Source organism: Cheilinus undulatus, linkage group 17 (assembly GCF_018320785.1).
Source record: "Cheilinus undulatus linkage group 17, ASM1832078v1, whole genome shotgun sequence".
NCBI lineage: Eukaryota > Metazoa > Chordata > Actinopteri > Labriformes > Labridae > Cheilinus > Cheilinus undulatus.
The window spans coordinates 17,856,333-17,876,577 of record NC_054881.1 but is presented as its reverse complement, the minus strand read 5'-3'; the positions used below and the strand labels follow the sequence as shown (position 1 = coordinate 17,876,577).

The 20,245-nt window shown below is 37.9% G+C and overlaps 1 protein-coding gene across 1 annotated transcript in view; it reads right to left on the bottom strand.

Moving 5' to 3' along the window:
- Positions 1–20,245, bottom strand: part of LOC121525252 — a 73,178-nt gene that overhangs the window by 15,994 nt on the left and 36,939 nt on the right. Inside the window, exons 6-8 of the mRNA XM_041811137.1 lie at positions 9,339–9,456; positions 8,551–8,741; positions 8,267–8,351 (exon numbers count right to left, since the gene is read on the bottom strand). Of these exons, the coding sequence (XP_041667071.1) occupies positions 8,267–8,351; positions 8,551–8,741; positions 9,339–9,456 (394 nt within the window). The remainder of the gene's footprint in view (positions 1–8,266; positions 8,352–8,550; positions 8,742–9,338; positions 9,457–20,245) is intronic.

The window sequence follows — 20,245 nt, the reverse complement described above, 5'->3', positions numbered from 1 at the left end:
AAGATGTTGCTCACTGATGAAATGCATACATAATAACATACCATGTTTGTGAGTGTGTTCCTATCTGACATAAATCCCTCTTGAGGAAGTGCAACATCTGCTCACTCATCTGAAAACCTGCACCCTCCCCCCACAGCACATTTCACTTTCTCACAATGAAATATGAGAAAGAAAAACATACATGTACACAGTATATTAACAGGGAAATAGACTGGGAGGCTTCATAATTTAAAAAAATCCACTCACTTTATAAAAAAAAGGCTGCATTGTTAATATTTTTGCCAACAAGCCACTTGATTAAATCCAACTTTAATTAACAATCATAACGAAGAGGCCGATGCCACTCAGAGAAATGAAGTGGCCAGCATCCAGGGTTTTAACTTTCAGGGCTCTAGGGTCCAAAGTACCGAGTGGCCTTAATCCAGGGACTCGCCTGGCCGCCTCCCCTGAGGATGGTGATCCAGGGCTGGGATGGGAGTGGAGCCCTGGTCTGGGAGGGCGGAGAGGGAGGGTGGGTGTCTGGGGTTTAGGATCACTGCTAATCACCTCGGTATTAAAAATGTTTACAGGCTGGGGTGGGATTAACTCTGATGATTTTTTAATGTTATTATTTTTGCCCTGTGAGCTGAGCGCGCTCAGTGGGGACTCTTTCATGGAAACAGCATTTCCTTTATTCTAATGTGTTTCCTAATATTCAGGTTGAAATCTCACAAGGGTCACTTCATCATAGATGTTTTCTAAAGTCAGGAGTTTTCACATCTTCCCAAAGTAGGAAACTTTCAGAAAAATATTTCCTTCTTAATATATTTTGATTATTTCAATTCACATATTCTTGAAATCAACTTTGATGTAAAAGGACAGTTCTGCTTTAATTTGGAGATAGAGGAACACATATTTAACAAGACAGAACAATCACATGGACATAAAGAGCTGCATTCAGTAAAATCATGCAGATCCATATTCCCAAATGTCCTAGAGACACATACATTGGCCTTCCACTCTCCATGGCCTTACTATAGTGCAGACATATGGTGTACATCATCTGACCCAGATATATGCATCGTGGGAAATACGTTGAATGCCCCACTGATGTTTCTGTACAGAAGAGCACAAGTTCAGAAGAGAGAGTGACCTTCTGATCTGCAAACATTTCCCCAGACTCTCTAGGGGCTTATAGTTTGTTGTTTCAGGGAAAAAAAAAAGGCAGCCGATCTGGCAAGAGAAACAATTCCTCTTCCCCGCTCAAGGACAAGATTTAAGTACATGCACTGTTCTTACATAAATAATTGTTTGTTAGCTATGAAGGGTAACTAATTTGGCCTGGCAATAAGAAAAGTTGCATATTGAGAATTTTTATTTGATATCAGCCCTGTGATTGACAGATAACCAGTTTGGTCCATGCACCCTGCATCTCGCCCAGTGACAACTGGAACTGGCACCAGCCATCTGCAGTATTGATAATGAATAGAAGTTTCCCAGCAGTCACTGCTGGAAATTTTAAACCACTGCCTTGTACATGATGGCGGTGACAGGTTGACATCAGTCAGAGGTGAGGACATGCTGGATAAATGCTGTCTCTTTCTTCTCTAGTTGCTGAAAATGAGGTGGATAAACAATATCTGCAACATGATCTTGGAATTTATAATAGGTAAACTTACATTATTCCAGAAAGGTCTAATTTATCTCGAATTTCAAATTGGTTAAATATGTGCTGTAAAAAATAAAAATGACAGGTGCCTGTGCAAGTAAGATGAAGTAATAAGAAACCAGGATACTACTGCATGATATGAAGAGTGTTTTGGGTTATGATACGATACGATAAAATACAGTACTGCACAATAAAGCACAATACAATGCGATATGGTACCATACAAAGCAATGCAACGCAGTACAATAACATCCAATCTGGTATGATATGATTTTGTATGATGCAATACAATAGGATACAATGTGATACAATAGTATAGATAGATAGATAGATAGATAGATAGATAGATAGATAGATAGATAGATATGATACACTGTGATAAAAACGATGCAATAAGATGCATTGTGATACTATACGATACTGTATGAAGTAAGGTTTGATCTAATGAGATTCGAAAGTGATGCAAAATGATGCAACACAATGCGACTCCATGCAACACATGACACGTGATGAAATGCAATGCTATTTGATGCGATGCAATGCAATGTGATGCAAAACGATGGGATGTAATGCAGTACAACACTTTGCAATTTGATGTGGTGCAATGTGATTTAATGCAGCGTGATGTAATGCCATGCAGTGCAATACAACATGACACAACGCGATATAATGCAATGTGATGTGACACAATGTAATGCGATGCAATTTGATGCAAAGTGATGCAATGAGATCCAATATGATGCAATGAGATACAATGCAATGTGATAAAATGTGATGCAATGTGATATACTGAATGTGCAATCTACTGCATTTTGATAAGATACAATAGGAAACATTAAGATATGATGTCATACGATACAAACTTTAGTACCATTCAGTACAATACAGCAGGATACAAGACTTTATTTCCAATGTTATAAACCAGTGATATAAACTTTTATCCCAATAAGTGCAATACAAGCATGCAACAACATTATGTGGTACTCCCTACTTTAACTATAACTGTCAAGGCTTAAAAGCCCAAACAACTGTTCAAAACACCACAAATAGCTGTGGTTGTACAAGCAATCACTAGACCGCAGTATAATCTGTAACTATTCAAATTAAATGTACCCAAATGTAATGGATGTTGCAAAAAAGCAAAATATGTTAGCTTTAAAATATGTAAAGATAAAAAAATGTTCACCTGTGCATTAGTCAGCAGCAGTACTCTGCCAACAATTAAGGGTCTTATACAAAAGTGAAAATGAGACCATGTTAGGGGAGGGGGGTCAGACCATGTTCAGGTACTTGGGGGAAAAGCTGTTTTCGGTGCTAGATTTTATGAAAGTTTTCCTGTTATCACCTGCCAAAGTGAAGTAGTTGGAAGATGGGATGCCCCAGAATAATCAGGTTTCTTTGAGTACATGAAATCATCATATCTTGAATATGATAGACACCAAGATAAGGCTCCTAACTGGGATGCTAAAGTCCACATTAAAATATTCATTAGTACTCCTGTTGACTTGTCAATTAATCTTGATATGTAATATCAGAAAGCTTTATATTGTCTTCACTTTATCTCCTCTTTAAACATAAAATTTAATTTGGTGACGGAGGTGTTGTAAATGTTTGAGAAGGTTTACACAGATTTCTTTGATTGACAGACTGGTTTACTCAGAGATCACACTCAGTCAGCTCTTCATCTGCACAGCAAACAACAGAGAATACTAAAACTTCTTTCAATTTGAGACAATACACATTATCTAATGCCACATCTATTCTTAACCAAAAGATTTCAAACACTGATTTATTATTGCTGTTTGTTACAAGCTTGGTGGATGAAGACAAAGAAACACTTCTGTTTCATTTCAGCATTAAAATATGAGTTTTCTAACATCTGTAGGATTAATCACCTTTCCTTTTGGCTCCACTTGTTCTTTTGTATATGTTATACTTTAGCTCTGTATTTCTCACAAGCACATCTTCAAACTTGCTACTTTTCTCACTTTTAATTTAACTTTTCTTCACCTTCTTCTCTTAAAAAACTTCTGATGACATGCTGGAAGTTATTAAAGCATCACCTTAACATATTAAACCTTCTTGAAGTTTTCAGTGACATGGGTGTGAAGCAGCAGATGCACCTAATCGTTACATCGAATCAAACTGTCAACACAGGAAGGAGGGCAAACAACTGCACAATAAAAAATAAAATAAATAACTAATTAGGCACAGCAGCCTCGTGTCGGACACATTCGTCTTTCACACAGAGCAAAACGTCGAGCTACGTTTGGCCCGAGGCAATCTGCTTGGCAATATGTTGCTGTGTTGTTGTTGATGTTGCCCTCCCCTCCGCTCACTGTGACTGTAAATAACAGAGATTAATCAACCGACAGGCGCTCCATCCTCGCCTTCAGGCCTGCATGTTTTCACACTGTGCTTAGCACACTATTATCATTTAAGAGGGAATATTTGTTACAAATCATGATGAAATCTGGTCAAATTAATCCTGGATGGCTCTATTTGATGTGGGAATAAATAAATGAGCTTATGTGTTTGATACCTGGGTATGTTTTAACTAAATAAGCCTACAGAAAGGAAGATGGGGATATGATAAAATGCGAAAATTAAAATCAGCTTACTATGGATTTAAAACAGAGGAAAAGCAAACAGCTAAAACTTAAAACCAGTACTTTGTCAAATAGTGTTAAATAGCATAAAAAGCAATTAATTAAGAAAACAAATTAAAAATTTTGTTCAAAAACAAATACTACTATTTTTACCTATATGATTTGTAGATGCCTGATGCTTTAGAAAACTGCAAATGGATAATAACTACTTTAGTGAAAAAAAAAAAAAAAAAATTCAAACAAAGTTTTTAAAATCTTCCAGACCTGTGCAATTGCATAATGGTGTTTTCCCCACTGGTTATGTTGGGATTTATGTGGAATTTGTGTAATTTTAGTGTAATTAAGAATGTGCAAAATGCTGAATTTTGTTGATTTTTATGCTAACATGTGGATTGTTATTTTGTTGATTTATTAAAATTCATTTATTCCATCTTGGAAGCAGCTCAAAGTTAGCATCTTATCGTATCATATCATATTGTATCGTATGCTACAGCAGTGTATGGTATTGCATCAAATTTAATATTGTTGTACCCTTCCATATGATATAATCCTGCACTGTATTGTGTCTTAAATCCTGAATTTTATTGTATTGTTAAATAGTGTATTGTATTGTTTTATATAGTATCATATTGCATTTCATAGCATTGAATCGTATCAGATCATACCACAGTGTATGGTATTGCAGAATATCAAATCACACTGTAACCCAACTAGTGCATTATATTGTACTGTATAATCCCAGATTGTATTGTATGGTAAAATACTGTTCTGTGTCGTATCATAACATACCACGTAACGTACGTGGTATGTACGTGCATTAAAACTAAAGTGTCACAGTTGTAGCTACAGTTGAAAAAGACGTGTTTTATACTCGGCATCTCGGGGCTATTTCTGTCAGCATCGCTAGCCATGCTTCAAAACAACACAGTGCATTGTAGGTAGACTGTTGCTAGGCTACGCCGAGTGTTGCATTCATGGTCTGAAATGCTGTGGGAATTTATGAAAACTTGTGAAACAGGTTGCCCTCTGCATCTCTGGCATGACCACAGGCTGGGCCACTTGGGGATTGGTTCTGGGCCTGTGCCCCTCAAGCCGCTAATTGAATAAGCCTGCCATATGGTATAACAGCTATTATATTGTATTGCATGATATCTTGAGTCATATCGTATCATATTGTAGATATCGGCGCATAACATAATGATACATTATGTACGGTAACCCATTGCAGAAAATTTGGAAGTAATAAGACTTTCTTTTTGACACTAAATTAAAAAAGAGGATTATTTAAATCACAGGCACAACTTTAAAGATGATTTAGTTTTTAAAAATGCATAGTGGTATATTTGTGTTGATGATATTATATATATGAGAGAAAACATGAGAGGACAAAGAGCATGGAACATGGATCATCTACTCTAAATAACCTCTTTAATAAATTTAATCTAAATTTATTAAATTTAATCTTATCAAACTGTGTATGATTAAACAAATCCTGGCTCATTTCTGACAGATTAGCCAAAATAATCTGATAAAAAAAGAGTGGCTGGTAAAATTAAACATTACTGAGTAATTCTTTTAGTTTTTGTTGTTATTCGTGCAGCATGGTCCTTGTGTTGCTAGGGTTCTTACTGTGTTGGGGTCATTTATGTTTGTTTGTTTTTTGGTTAATGGAAAGTTCCTTTGTGTTTGGGTTCTTATATTTGTTGTTATGTTAGTCAAACTGCTTTTTAAACCATATTCCCTGCTGTCTTTTTCATCATTTGTAGTCTTCTCTTGCTTTCTAATTGTTGTTTCAGTTTCTTTAAATGCTGGTTTTCAGCTTCTTTTCCTTAAAAAAACAAAAGTTTTTGCAATGATTTAAAATATTCAAAACCCTAGAAGTTGGTTATTTTCTCCAGATTGTGTGTAGCTGTGTGTCTACAGTTCTTGTGCTGCAATATATATGTATATAAATATATGTTTGATAAATATTTGATAAATTCAAATCTGTTCAATCTATTTGTTGTCAAAGCCCATCATATGATAAAAGTGCAGCTTTACTTTGAATTGTTTCTGAAACGTCCACTTTTTTCTGAATGAGGCTGAGTGTGAGCTGTAAAGTGTGTGATTCATGCTGAATTTGTGTGCAGCGTGCTGGCAGTCGTCCTGTCTGTCTGCTGCTTGTGTTTAAGCTTCATGAGTTAAACTGTGCTGACACTTTGACAGCTTTCCTCTTATAATAAGACTCCAAACCAGGTTTCCTCCCTCATCGTCTCCTGTCACAACTGTGTCAGCTTATTATGGGACTTTTTCTTCCTATTTTGTTTTCTTTTTTTAAAGGGAAAGATGCTTAAAGTGTGTATGTGTGCCTGAGCCTGTGTTTGTGACAGACAGAGCCAGATGAGCGGGCAGATGTTTCCTCCGTCTCCTCTCCGACTGTCTGAGAAAGACTGACAACAGCTGGATCCATGCCAGACACGCGCACACACCGGTGAGTTTCACATGCACAAACGTATACGCACAAACATACAGGAGCATCAACTCTCTGTCTAACACAAACACGTAGATAACAGAAATAGTGACACTGATATACTCCAGCTAAACAACGCTGAGAAGTTTCCTCGACTGCTGAGATCTGGTTTCATCAGAATTTCTTAGGTTTTAAAACATTTTTTCAATTTAAAATATTCCTTTTCTTGTAATTGAATTGCCTAAAATATAACATTGATGCAAATACCCATTACAAATACCCTTCATAGTCAATATTTACAATAAAATATGCAAGTTTTATAAAAATGAATAGCAGTTCCTGTCTTGGGTGTTATGAAAACTATAACCAAAATTATTCACAATTCCTGCTAAATAGAAGACTAAAACAAGGCAAGCTTTTATGTAATTGATGTGTACTGGAAAAAAGAGACAAAAATGAGAACTAAAAATGTGTTAATGATATAACAAGGTTGGCTACAAAGCTTGAAGAGAGACGTGGGTGTGACACTTGCTGTCCTGGTAAAATTTGATATCAGAATTTCTTATCCAATAAATCTAAGTCAACTCAATCTAAGTCTTTTTGTACTATATTTATTGATTTCAGTCATTTTAGATCTGTTAAGATCCACAACAATATTATTTGTTTACTTGTGTAATTGTCAGATCTAATTTCACTTTATTGTTTGGGGACTAAAGAACAACATAGTTGAGCGTATAGCATTAATTCAGGCAGACCACAGAGTCAAGCACTGCCATCTAATTTAGATCAGCTGATCTAACATGAGACCTTGTCCGCTGATGACAAGCTGATCCCCTACAAGCATGCTATTGGCTAATCGCACTCATGCTGCCTGCTCTAGCCCAGCTATGCTCTGCTGCTTCCTCTGCAAGCTGCTGTTTGCAACCCTCCTCCACCCCAGCTCCTCCTTTATTCTGTTTCTGACTTAATCAGTGTCATTCTGTTGCCACTGATGCCTGCTCTGGGTTTTTTGCAGATTCTCTCCCTGCCTCAGGCTTTCCTTGTAGGCACGGGAAAGGCCATTGTAGGGAATGAGGTCCATTTTTGAAAAGAAACTAGAGGAAAACTTATTCTTCACAGCAAACTACCATCATGAGGAAAGATGACCATGAACAATGAAAGCTCTTTAACGAGGCTACAGCCATAAAAGACAACCTTCAACATCATACACATAACCTGTAACATCTAAGTATATCACCTATTTTATGTATTTTTAGTATTGTGTTGTTTTAACTGTGCATATTTGTATCTTCATGTCACTGTAAAAGAAGGAAGCCTTGAAGATTTTCATCACTTAAGTAAAGCTTAAATTAACACATTAATAAATATCCTATCTGCAGTGCATTGAGTGTGACAGAAAGAACAGTTGTAAACATCTCCATGCATTTAAAAGAGCTGAAAGTCTGTGGAGTGAGAGGTGTGGTTAGGTTTGGTGTTAGTTTTTAAAGCATAAGAGCACCAAGAACCAGAATGAAATAAGTTAAGACATTAGATAAGTGTAAGATGTTAAAGTTACTGTACCATGTTATTCTGCTGCTCTGTCTCACTCTTTCCCTGCATGCTGCGCTCAATCTCTCTGCTCGGGAACCGCTCCTTTCTGTCCGATCTGATGGACAAAGTAAAAAATGGTTTCAATTAGCAACACCTTGAAATCATGAATCAGGATGAAATTCAAGATAAATTCAAGGCTAATCACAATCTTTTTTTTCTGCACTTCTTTGCAAGAAGTGTCATCGTAACTAATTAAACCACAGAACAACGTAAGTTACATTTTAAATGAATACACATCCTGATCAAACATTTACCTGTGGTAGTGTTTGAGTATTTTCTGTGTGAAACTGCTCAGTCTCTGCGTCTCTTCCTGGTACCTCAACAAGTCTTGTGTCAGCAGGTTATGGAGCGCGCTCAGTGCCTCCTCCTGGAACACCAACCTCTCTGACTGAAGCAAACGCTCAGTGATGGAGACCTGAAGCTCCCGACAAGCACACAGATGAAACTGTGAAGGGTAAAAGAGGCAGATTGTTGAAATTGTGAAGACACATAGATTCACTTTTTAATTGTCTTTTAGATCTAAAAACCTGGATGTCACAGAAGTTTTTGCAGCTCAACCAGGACAAAACAGAAGTTTTAATTATTGGTTTAAATAATCAGCGAGAGAAATTGACCCCCAAACAACACAAAATAGGACCGAACCCAATTTAAGATGCTTGAAACCTTTTGTAATCTTTGATTGTGATTTTAATTTTAATGGTCATGCATGGGGTGCCACTAAACAGCATTTTATAATTTTAGAAACAATGTCAAAGTAAGAAAATTTCCCTCTCTGAGCAAAGGGACTAATGTCGCTTTTTTAACTAACAGGCTAATTTAATTCTGCCTTTTCATTGCTCTCCTGTAACATTTAACAATGGAGGTATCACATCCAATACGCTGCAGTTTGAGTAAATATTAGGCACATTGATAAAGTTATTTCAGAGTATCTCTTTAATGTTTGCAGTCATTCCTACTTATTTTTCTTACATCTGACAAAGAAATGTTCACTTGTTTTTTCCCCTGCTGTGTATGCTCTCACTTTCCTGCTGAGCAGACTCACAGTGGATGTATGCAAGCTGCAGTTTTTCCTCAGCTCCTCTTCGGCCTCTTTCTTCTTCTCCTGAAGATTTAAAAGCTCAGAGGAAAGCAGCCGCTGACGACCGTTAATCTGCAAGAGTCTAAAAACACAGAAATAGAGAAGCATTTAGTTTATAAATTGCATCTAAAACTCTGCAAAAATTGCTGATAATTAATATATGCTCATGTATTCTGTTTTTCTTTTACAGGCTTGTTTAACAGCAGTATATTTCAAGGCCAACGAGCGCATTGCTTGAGATATAGAAACTTTTTGTGTGTTTTTATGTGTACAGTAGAAGCCCTAACGTCCCGACAGACGTGCTGAGCTGCACCTGAATGAAGTGAAAAGAACAGGACAGAACAAGTCGGACCTTTCTGCTCTGATTGTCTTCACCAAGCTCAGAGATTTACTGAGAAAACACCAACGACAGACACAGAATAACATCTTTACTGCGCTCTTTAAATGACTGAATGAGCTCTGATTTATGTGTTGACTCTTTTTAAAGTAGCTGGACAAAGATAAAAATGAAGGTTAGTCACGGTCACAGGATTTCCTGATCCATAAAAGCAGACCACTTTAATGGCATTCCTGACTAACCAACCAGAATGTATAAAACTGAAACTGTTCCTTTAACAAACATGGATGTTTGCAGATACACGGTTCAAGCTTCCTCTGTAAACACAGCAAGGGTCAACCAAGCATACAGCACCATGAAGAAGTATTTACCCCCCTCTTTTCTGGCACATTTGTTACACTTAAATCTTTTAGATAATTAAACTAATTTTAAACCATGGCCCTTTGTTCCCAAATATCATAAAATTAGTTTTATTAACATTTAAAGACAATTTGTTGATACTGAACCATTGTCTTAAAGCATCCAATTCCTTTACCACAGTATCAAGAAGCTGTTTGATGTTTTTACTGGAGAAATAAAAGCAAAATCAAATTACATAATTTTGACATATCACAAATACCATTAACCCCTTAAATCCTGTTAAAATACTTTTATGATACCTCTATCTAATCAATATGATCATAAATTACTAAAAAAAAAAAAACAAGAAACTTCTGAATACAATCTGATAAATGATAAAAATTCTCTCAAGTGGGTTAACAGTTACCAAAAACACCTAATGTAATGAGATACAAAAAAATATCTTAAATTTTATGGAAATTTGGATTTCTTGGATTTCAGAAGAAAGTGAAATAAACATTTTAGTTCCAAAAAATTTGAATTTTCTGGCTATAATTTGTGTGTTCAAGCTTTGATGGGTTAATGTACTATATGAACAATCCAGGACCCAGCATTAACCCTTGTGGGACACCAGCTGTGACATGTAACATTTCACATTTGTTGATCTGTACATATTGATGCCTGTATTTTTTTTTTTCATTATTTCTTCCGTATCTCTCGCGTTTGGGCAGTTACATAGTGTTGTCAGTTGTGTCAAATCTTTTCTTTAATTCTATGAAAATACCTAATGTGTATTCTTTCTTGTCGACTGCTGTGGATATTTGTTCTATTAGATCTGTGACTGCCGTTGTTGTGGAATGGTTTGATCTTCAGTCATACTGATGTTCTTGCATTTGTCGTTCAGTGCTGTTTTGCTGCTAATCCAAAATTTCTAAAGCCCAGTTGAGTGGAAGAAATAGTAGCACTAAAGAAAAAATAGCACTAAAATAAAAAACTGAAAATGCACTAAAGAGAAAGTATATCAGGGATTTGTAGATGTGTTCGACCCTGTGACCACTAGGGGGTGCTAACTCTCTGTAACAGTGCCTGTAAAAAGCAGGCGATGAGAGGCAGAGAAGTGTTTTGTTTGTGAGAGTGAAGAAGAGGAGGCTCATCTGAGGAAGCCTTTGATGAAGGAACTGAAGGAGAGACATCGACATGTAGAGGAAGACAAATAAGTCCGAACCACACAAATACACAAAGGCCTTCTGGGAAATATATTAACACTACATTAATGAGGTTTTCGAGGAGGGCTGCTGTCTCCATTGTGATTGTGGTTTTATGAAGAAGCATAAATATGAAGACAAGCCTAAAGACAATGATGATATGTGCTTTAGATTCATAAAGAAGAAGCAACACGTATTAGTAATGATTATAGTCTTTTAACAACAGTGATTCTAATATTCACAGTCTCAGGCAGACTTTCTGAGGGTGTCAATGACGTTTCACCCAATGCAGAATTTTCTCAGGTATAGCAGCTCTGTCCACCACTAACTGGTTGAGGGTGGAGTCTCATAATTCCAGTTACATGATATATACACTTATTTTTGCGGGAGTCAGGCAAATATAAATAACAATGAAATGCAACAATAATGCAGAGTTAATTTCATACTTGACCAACTGAAATCAACTATTTTTTTTCACTGTTGCATCGCAATACTTCAACACACAGTTCCAGATATTCTGAAGACCATTGGTTTTTACATTCATGTTTTACAGTCAAAGTCCATTTCAGCGAACAAACCATGCTGCTGTTGTTTGGCTGCAGATTCCCTGTTCACATCAGTAATCACACATCTACAACAGGACAAAACAAAATCTGACAGATCAAGTAGTTAGGATTGGACAAAACAAAATGTTCTCTCATAAATATGAAAACATTTGATGTCAGCCTTGAGTTAAAATGCTTTGGATCTTTCACTGATGTTCAAAATGAAAATCTGATGTCCAGTCGCCTTTAGCAGAGTTAGAGTTTGAGTTATAAAAAAAGTTTTAATAAAAAGAAGAAGATCTGAACAACATTACTGGGAAATTTCTAAAAAAAATATCAGAGTTTGATTTTGTGCACTTTCCATGAATACTTTTCCCCCATTATGCAACATATCTGAGAATCACTGTTTATTGATTTCAGAATCCCCAAATCTGCAGTGGAGACACAAGTTATGAGAGAGTGCCCTCGTCTCTTTCTGTGTAGCTATCGTTGTATGCTTCAGGTCATTGTCTTGCTGGAAAACAAATCTTCTCCTAAGCCGTAGTTCTATTACAGACTGAATAAGATCTTCCTGCAGAATTTTTCCATATTTTGACAAATTCCTTTTATCCTCTAACTTCACAAACCTTCCAGGGCCGGCTGCTTTGAAGCATCCCCACAGCATGATGCTGCCACCACAGTGCTTCACAGTGGGGATAATGCTTTTGTGGTGATATAAAGTGTTTGGTGTCTGCCAAACATAGCATTTTGTCTGATGGCCAAAAGCACCATTTTGGTCTCATTAGACTAAGGAACTTTCTTCCACTTGACCTCGGAGTCTCCCACATGACTTTTTGCAAACTCTAGTTGAGATTAGATGAGTTTTCTCCAACAGTGACTTTCTCTTTGGCATATTTGACTTGTAAAGAACCTTTGCAATAGTTGTTGTATGCAGAGTCTCTCCCATCTTAGCAGCTGACCTCACTTAGTGAGGACAGCCTGATGTAGGCAGATTTACACATGTGCCATATTCCTTCCACTTCTTCATGATGAATTTGACTAAACTCCTGGGATGCTCAGTGCCATAGATTTTTTTTTGCATCCATCCCCTGACCACTTTTCAATAACCTTTTCTGAGTTGCTTGGAGTGTTCTTTTGCCTTCATTGTGTAATGGTAGCCAACTATTTTACATTACATATGTTTGTTTAAGTGGCTCTCAATTTGATAGCGTTTTTTTTTTTTTTTTTGTCAAAAATGTAAAAAAAAAAAAAAAATGACATTGATCATGATTGATTTATAAAATCAACAAAAGGGTTAATAGTTTTTGTAGGCACTGTATTTCTCTTACTGGTCATTTCTTTCCAGTTTTTTTCTCTCTCTTGTGCATTTAACTTCTAATTGATTATATTTTACTTTCTTTTCCTCTCTCCCTTAATTGCATAATCGAGCAAAACTTGACAAAACATGTCTTCATCCTTATCCACCACCCCCTCCATCCTGTCAAAACATTTCTGCTTAATTATTGCATTCCCCTCCCCCCTTTCTTCACCCAATGCACACATAATATGTAAAAATATTTACAAAACCAGTATCGAGTAGATAGAGACATTAATACTGGCGCTCATTTACATACAGATCCGCAGAATCACCTCTGTCCATGATAGAAACACTGTGGAGTCTGTTTAATTCTACAAAATAGATTCTTTTCTCTCTACAAATACGCCTCAGCGTGTACATCCTGTGTAACCTCCACACTCAGGAAGCAACATATGTGATGGGCTGTGAGCACTGAGATACATTAATGTAAAAAAAAATAACACCCACACATTTTTCACCTGCAATTATGGACTGAAATGTGTTTGTCACATACATTCGAGCAATTATGGCGGCCTATTCACGCTTTTCTTTACGTACGCTCCTAATCAGAACACACCGACAGCTGGCACAGTGTGTGAGATTTTAAAATTGTCGACACACTCACACAGATATTCATTGGTAATTACCGTCTCTTCACACTGATGGATGATGTTTCTCGCTGTTCATCACATACTGGCGTTTTAATGAAGCTGTTTGATTGGTTAAGATCAGTTTTGATTGACAGCTGACAAAACAGGTAATTTACGTGAAGCTTCAAAGTCTCGAGATCTGCTGGAAACCACCCAAGATGTTCATTTAGTCGAAACATCGATCAGGCTCAAGGCGTGAGAAACGTTGACACAAATTTAAGGATTGGGAAGTTTCCCACAATGCATCATTGATAGACTATGGGCTACACAGTGGTACCACCAGGATTCAAGTTTATAGTAGGTTCAAGAAACATTCTAGTGCATTTTGTACACCTTTATCTTTGAGATTTTTTTCCACAGTGACTGAGTGAGCAAGAAAGAGAGAGAGAGAACGATCTTATCTAAATTCAGCTTTTTTTTGCTGCCGGTGGTCACTGATAGTTTCCAGCTGTTTTCTGCAGAAGGTTTTTCAAAATAAAGACAATCTTTTCATTTTTTTGTTGACTGATTAAAAATGATAGTTCCCCTTTATACTGATGTTTCTGATTTGTTATTTTACTGCTTTTGAAAGAGGTCAAGCTTTTGTTCTGTCTTAAAACAGTCCTGAGATTATAGGAGGAATGAATGAAGCATCATATCAGTTTTCATGGTCAATAGCAAATGATTTTTGAAGTTATTAGGAACAGACTAGTTTCCAGAGAAGAGGAGGAGGAAGGTGAAGAAGAGGAGAAGGTTAACAGAGTTCAGATGGGAGTTTTCCAAAGAGCTGCCAGCCTGCCTGTTAGTCTTGGCAGAAACAGAAATCTCCTTGCGTAACTGAGTTGAAGACTGTTTGAGTCTATCTATGGGAAAACAGCACTGAAAGTAATCAGAATAATCCATCACAATTAAACTTTATCTTCCCCTTCAATACTTGCTACTGAGTTTATCTGGTCTGAACTTGCAGTTTGTTTCTTATAGTTCCCTGATCATAATAGGCAGACATTAAAGATACCATGGTATATATATATTTAAAAGAAGCAGGTCAGGATTTGTTTGGGGGTGCTTTTTTAAACTTGACAGAGGACAGACATATCTATTCAGAAATAGTTTTGTTACCCTGATTAATCCAGGGGACATTTATTCGCCATAAAAAGCTATGCGATGAGAATCACATTTTGCACAGAGGAGTTAGGGAGTAGCTGAGTAAGAATACCCCAACTGTTATTATTGAGAGTACCTTTTCTAACAGCTGTTATTTATAAAATAAACCATTTAGTAACCATCTGTCAGTAATGGTTACAATCTATATGTTAACTTTTAGTTGACTAGCAGTTCATTCCTTGTTTGTGCCCCCTGAACCAGCAGTAAATTAAAACTTCAAACTCTTTAAGCTGTTAAGTCTTACTGCAAACTCTTCTTACAATACAACTAAATGTGGACAGCTCAAAACTCAAAAGAGTCACTCTGATGGCCTATCAACATTCACAGAGTCACTCTGATGGCCTATCAACAGTCACAGAGTCACTCTGATGGCCCCTCAACATTCACAGAGTCACTCTGTTGGCCTATCAAGAGTCACAGAGTCATTCTGATGGCCACTCAACAGTCACAGAGTCACTCTGATGGCCCCTCAACATTCACAGAGTCACTCTGTTGGCCTATCTACAGTCACAGAGTCATTCTGATGGCCACTCAACAGTCACAGAGTCACTCTGATGGCCCCTCAACATTCACAGAGTCACTCCTATGGCCACTCAACATTCACAGAGTCACTCTGTTGGCCTATCAACAGTCACAGAGTCATTCTGATGGCCACTCAACAGTTACAGAGTCACTCTGATGGCCCCTCAACATTCACAGAGTCACTCTGATGGCCACTCAACAGTCACAGAGTCACTCTAATGGCTTATCAACTTTCACAGAGACACTCTGATGGCCACTCAACAGTCACAGAGTCATTCTGATGGCCACTCAACAGTCACAGAGTCACTCTAATGGCTTATCAACTTTCACAGAGACACTCTGATGGCCACTCAACAGTCACAGAGACACTCTGATGGCCACTCAACAGTCACAGAGTCATTCTGATGGCCACTCAACAGTCACAGAGTCACTCTAATGGCTTATCAACTTTCACAGAGACACTCTAATGGCCACTCAACAGTCACAGAGTCACTCTGATGGCTTATCAACAGTTACAGAGCCACTCTGATGGCCACTCAGCATTCACAGAGTCACTCTGATGGCCACTCAACAGTCACAGAGTCACTTTGATGGCCTATCAACATTCACAGAGTCACTTTGATGGCCACTCAACAGTCATAGATACTCTAATGGATTTACCCTTAAATAACTTGACTCACCAAATGTATGATGAGCAGCAGTTTTGAACATCCATTTTTTTAATTCTAAGTTTAAATCCCTGCTGTTAAAGCTGCTGTTTCCATGTCAAAGCTAAAATCCCTGTCACTCTTTGTGAGAATAAGTGTGTGACAAAACGCCAGTGTATGGCAACTTGAAACTCTAAATGAAGGATATAAAACAAGAAAATTACTATAGTGGCTGTTCAGCTGCATTAATTCTGTAGTCTGTGAGTGAAATGCTGTGTAGGATGTAAACACTTTACATGAAGCTCTTGGCGTTCAAAAAGTTTGCTATAAAAGACACTAGGACAGCTTAGCTTCACACCAGTGCTGTGACGGTTACTGCTTGGTTGAATTATGTACTTACATCTTATAAACTTGCAGAAGAAAGGTACTAACTTTCAGAGAAGCTTTAAGAGCACTGAGCTAACGCTGAGTTTTAAAGGACTTTTCTGTATGTTTTTTGTGTGAAAGCTTATCAATTCATACAGCTAGAGCAGAAAAACTCTTATCTCCATTTTTGTACAGTCATGGCTCTATCTTCTTTCTTGCATAAAACCCAGCCCTGTGTAGTTGCTGACATGACTACATAAGCCTTCCTTTAAAGCCAAGGAAAACCCCAGTTAAAGGGAAAGAGGGTGACGTCTTGTTCCAGTAAGCCAAGTGGATCTGAGAAGTGGGCAGGGCAACATGATGGAGATGTGTAAAAGGTTTCATTACCGCTCAATTCATCTCCTCCCATTAAGCTTTTGATCTGAGTTGTGACAGGAGCCGATCAGTCTTGAGGATGAGAACCAAAGTTACAGAGAAATTAGGAGATTTCCTGGAATCTGATCAGAATAATGTGGGAGGGTGTGTGCGTGTGTCTGCTGGCACACCTTGAATCCTGAGATGTGTTTTAGCTTGTCTTGTCTGACAGAAGTGAGAGCAGTTGAAGTGTTGCTCTGCCAAACGGCTCGTCATGGCGGCGGTACAGAGAGTACGAGCGGGCGAGCGAGCGGGGTGAGGCAGCAGCCACCTACCACCATCTGAACGTTTACTGTCAGCGCAGCACAAGTGGTAACGGAAACTGAAAATTCACTAGGAAACTTTCACTTTCTCACACTTTCTCTTCAAGTTTTTAGGACTTCAAACTGAGTCCAACTTTTAGTGTTTCACCAGCCAGCCTGATGTCCACAGCAGAATTACACTTCAGGAAAAAATGGGAGCATCTGTGATGTCTAGTTTTGAAGTGTTTCTTTTTAATCCCAGAGTTTCTATTTGCTTCCATTGATCCCCTGAATTGTCATCTGTGCCAGTTCTGATTTTATAAACAGGCCACATGAAAGGAGGATTGTAGTGTTTTTAAACATGGTCATCTTTAAATATCTAGGGAACAAAATCAAAAGAATAAAGATATGAAAAACAGCCATCAACTCAGCTAACAGCCCTAAAAACAGGCTGCAATGGCTCTAGTCTTTACTGAATTCCTCCTGCATCTACAGCAGAAGTTAGATTCTCTGGGTAAGCCTGAGACCACTGATGGACTCAAAAGGCGTAAGGGGGCAATCGCGCCTCCTGATGAAGTAATTAAAAAAAATGCAACAAAAGTGCCCCTTTAAATGCATAAATAAACAAATTGCCATCTTTGATGTCCTCTAAATGAACGAAATATAATGATTTTCCTTCTTTGGTGCTCTCTTAATGTATGAAAAGGGACACTTTGGTCTCTAACAGGACACAATTTGACAATTTGCCCTCTAAATAGACCAAATTTGACCATTTACCCTCTTTGATGCCCTCTTTGTGGACAAAAATGGACAATTTGGTCTATAAATGGACAGAACTTGACCATTTTCCTTCTTTGGTGCCCTCTGATGGCATATAATCTGACAATTTACCCTCTTTGGTGTACTCTTAGTGGGCAACATTTGAAAATTTATCCCCTCAATAGCTGAAATTAGCCTATTTGCCTTTTTGGTACCCTCTAAATGGACAAAATTTGCTGAATTACCCTTCATAAATATCAGGATTAGGGCGGGTCAAAGAAGTCCTCAGGCACAGGAGAACAACTATGATACATTTGAACTTAGATTTTTAAGTTTTTAAATTTTTTGTCTGTTTTTCTTAGAATAACTTAAGACAACAGCTTCCCTCGATGCAGAACCACTTCACAAAGTGTAAGACGTGCTGCGAGAGTCTGCTGGTCATGTTTCCTGGAGAAAGAAGTGTTAAAAACTTCACTCCAAGTGGTTATTTACCAAACATTAAATCACTGTTGTCTTTTAATTTTTGATTTCAATATAATGAGGGAGAAAAGTTGTTAAAAAGTGGATGCTACACTCTGAGAGCTCCCTGTAAAATACTCCTCTGGTTAATAAGAGAGGAAGAGGTAGCTCAGTGTGCAATTACACCCAGGTGGAGGAAAAAGAAAGAAGCAAAAGCTATTCATATTGATCATCAATAATGATCAAAAAAAGCCAGTTTACCAATGAAGTGAGTGAAGAGCTGTGCTGACTGAGTCATCCAGGCTGGGCTTGAATAGATTGTGCATGGGCTCTGGTAGAGTTTTTGAGCCCAATCTCAGCTCCAGTCTGAAGTATGTGACATCTCATTAGAGCCCTGCTGGGGAAAGTTTTCCTAATCCTGCTGCCGCTCAGTCCTGCCCACTCTTGCTGACCATTATTGCTCGCTCCTGCTGTGCTTGTCACCCACTCCTGCTCCCACCTGAGTCTAATCCTGCCTGGACCTGCACAAACTCTGACCATTCACATAAAAACGTTCAGTATAACAAGCAGTTACTGATATTATGATCTACTCACACATGCACAAACACATTAGACAACTAATGCCTTAGATCCACTCACTTTCGTTTCATCTTTCCCATTGCTCTGTCTCTCAGACACATACACAATGTGACCCACACTCTCACACAGACAGGCAGGCAGGATCCTGTTGTGTTCTCCAGCGGAGCAGAACCAGCTGCTGTTATGAGATACAGTGAAACTCCCACATTTGTGGTTCAGCTCTGTGACAAAACCCCAACAAACCGACACAGAGCTTCCTCCCACTCACATGTCCAGACAGCACACACTTACACGGCCCTGATTTCTACAATGACGGTCCAGGTACAGAAAAAGAAATACAGGTTTAAGCTTATGTTTTAGAGGTATAGAGCACAGGGTTCAGTACCAACAACATATTTTCTATGACTTTAGACCATGATGTTTACTTGATGTCCATTTCTATGTGTATTGCAGTCCAGTTACTGTATTTCCTGCAGCCAGAATCAGTGTTTTCAGGGTAATAAGCCATTACTCCTACAACATAAAATCCATATGTTTATTATTATTATGACCTAAGTTCTTCTTCAGGTGATAGAGAGTACCTTCTGTTTTTATTTTTTCTTTACTTGTGTTGGTAGGGTATTAATGCTGTTTGGAAGATGTTTAGTGTATTACTATGCTTTAGTAGAAGCTTCAGTGTTTTTGCTGGTTGTCCTTACTTACGAATTCACAAACTGCACACTTATTTAAATTTACCTGACACGCCAGATAGACTGTTTATAGGAAATCTCCCATACGAAGTGTTTGGGAACGGCAGGACTTTTCAAAGAAAATCTCAGCAGGTCACTAAACCAACATTCTGTCTGGCATGTTCAGTATGGGCCAATCAGAGCAGCAAGACAAAAGGAGGTTGTAGGTATGCACAGCTCCAGTGGTAACCTGAGCTTGACAGACAGATGCTGTAGTTTATGAACGCTGGTGCTTGTTGGTGGATAAAACTCCTGCCTGTCAGTCTATTGGCGTCCAAGTTCTACAGCCATGATTGTGATCCCTATTGTTCAGAGACTATCTCCTAAAGGGGACTTCTTGTCAAAATGCTGCTATCTAAACACAAAGTATGTTAATTCTGCCTCAGTGAGGCTTTCAATTAAAACAGTAACAAAAGATGACAAGTTAAACCATGGTTACACAGCCCTATTAGACTGAGCTGTTTACTTCTTGTTAAGTATAGTAATAGCAACCACTATTTTTGGGTATTCTTCTTCTGCTACCTCTGCTTTCTCATGCTTATTTTTTCTTTTTCAGCTATTTAAATCAGTTTTTCCACTTTTCACTTTTCCACATTTTCT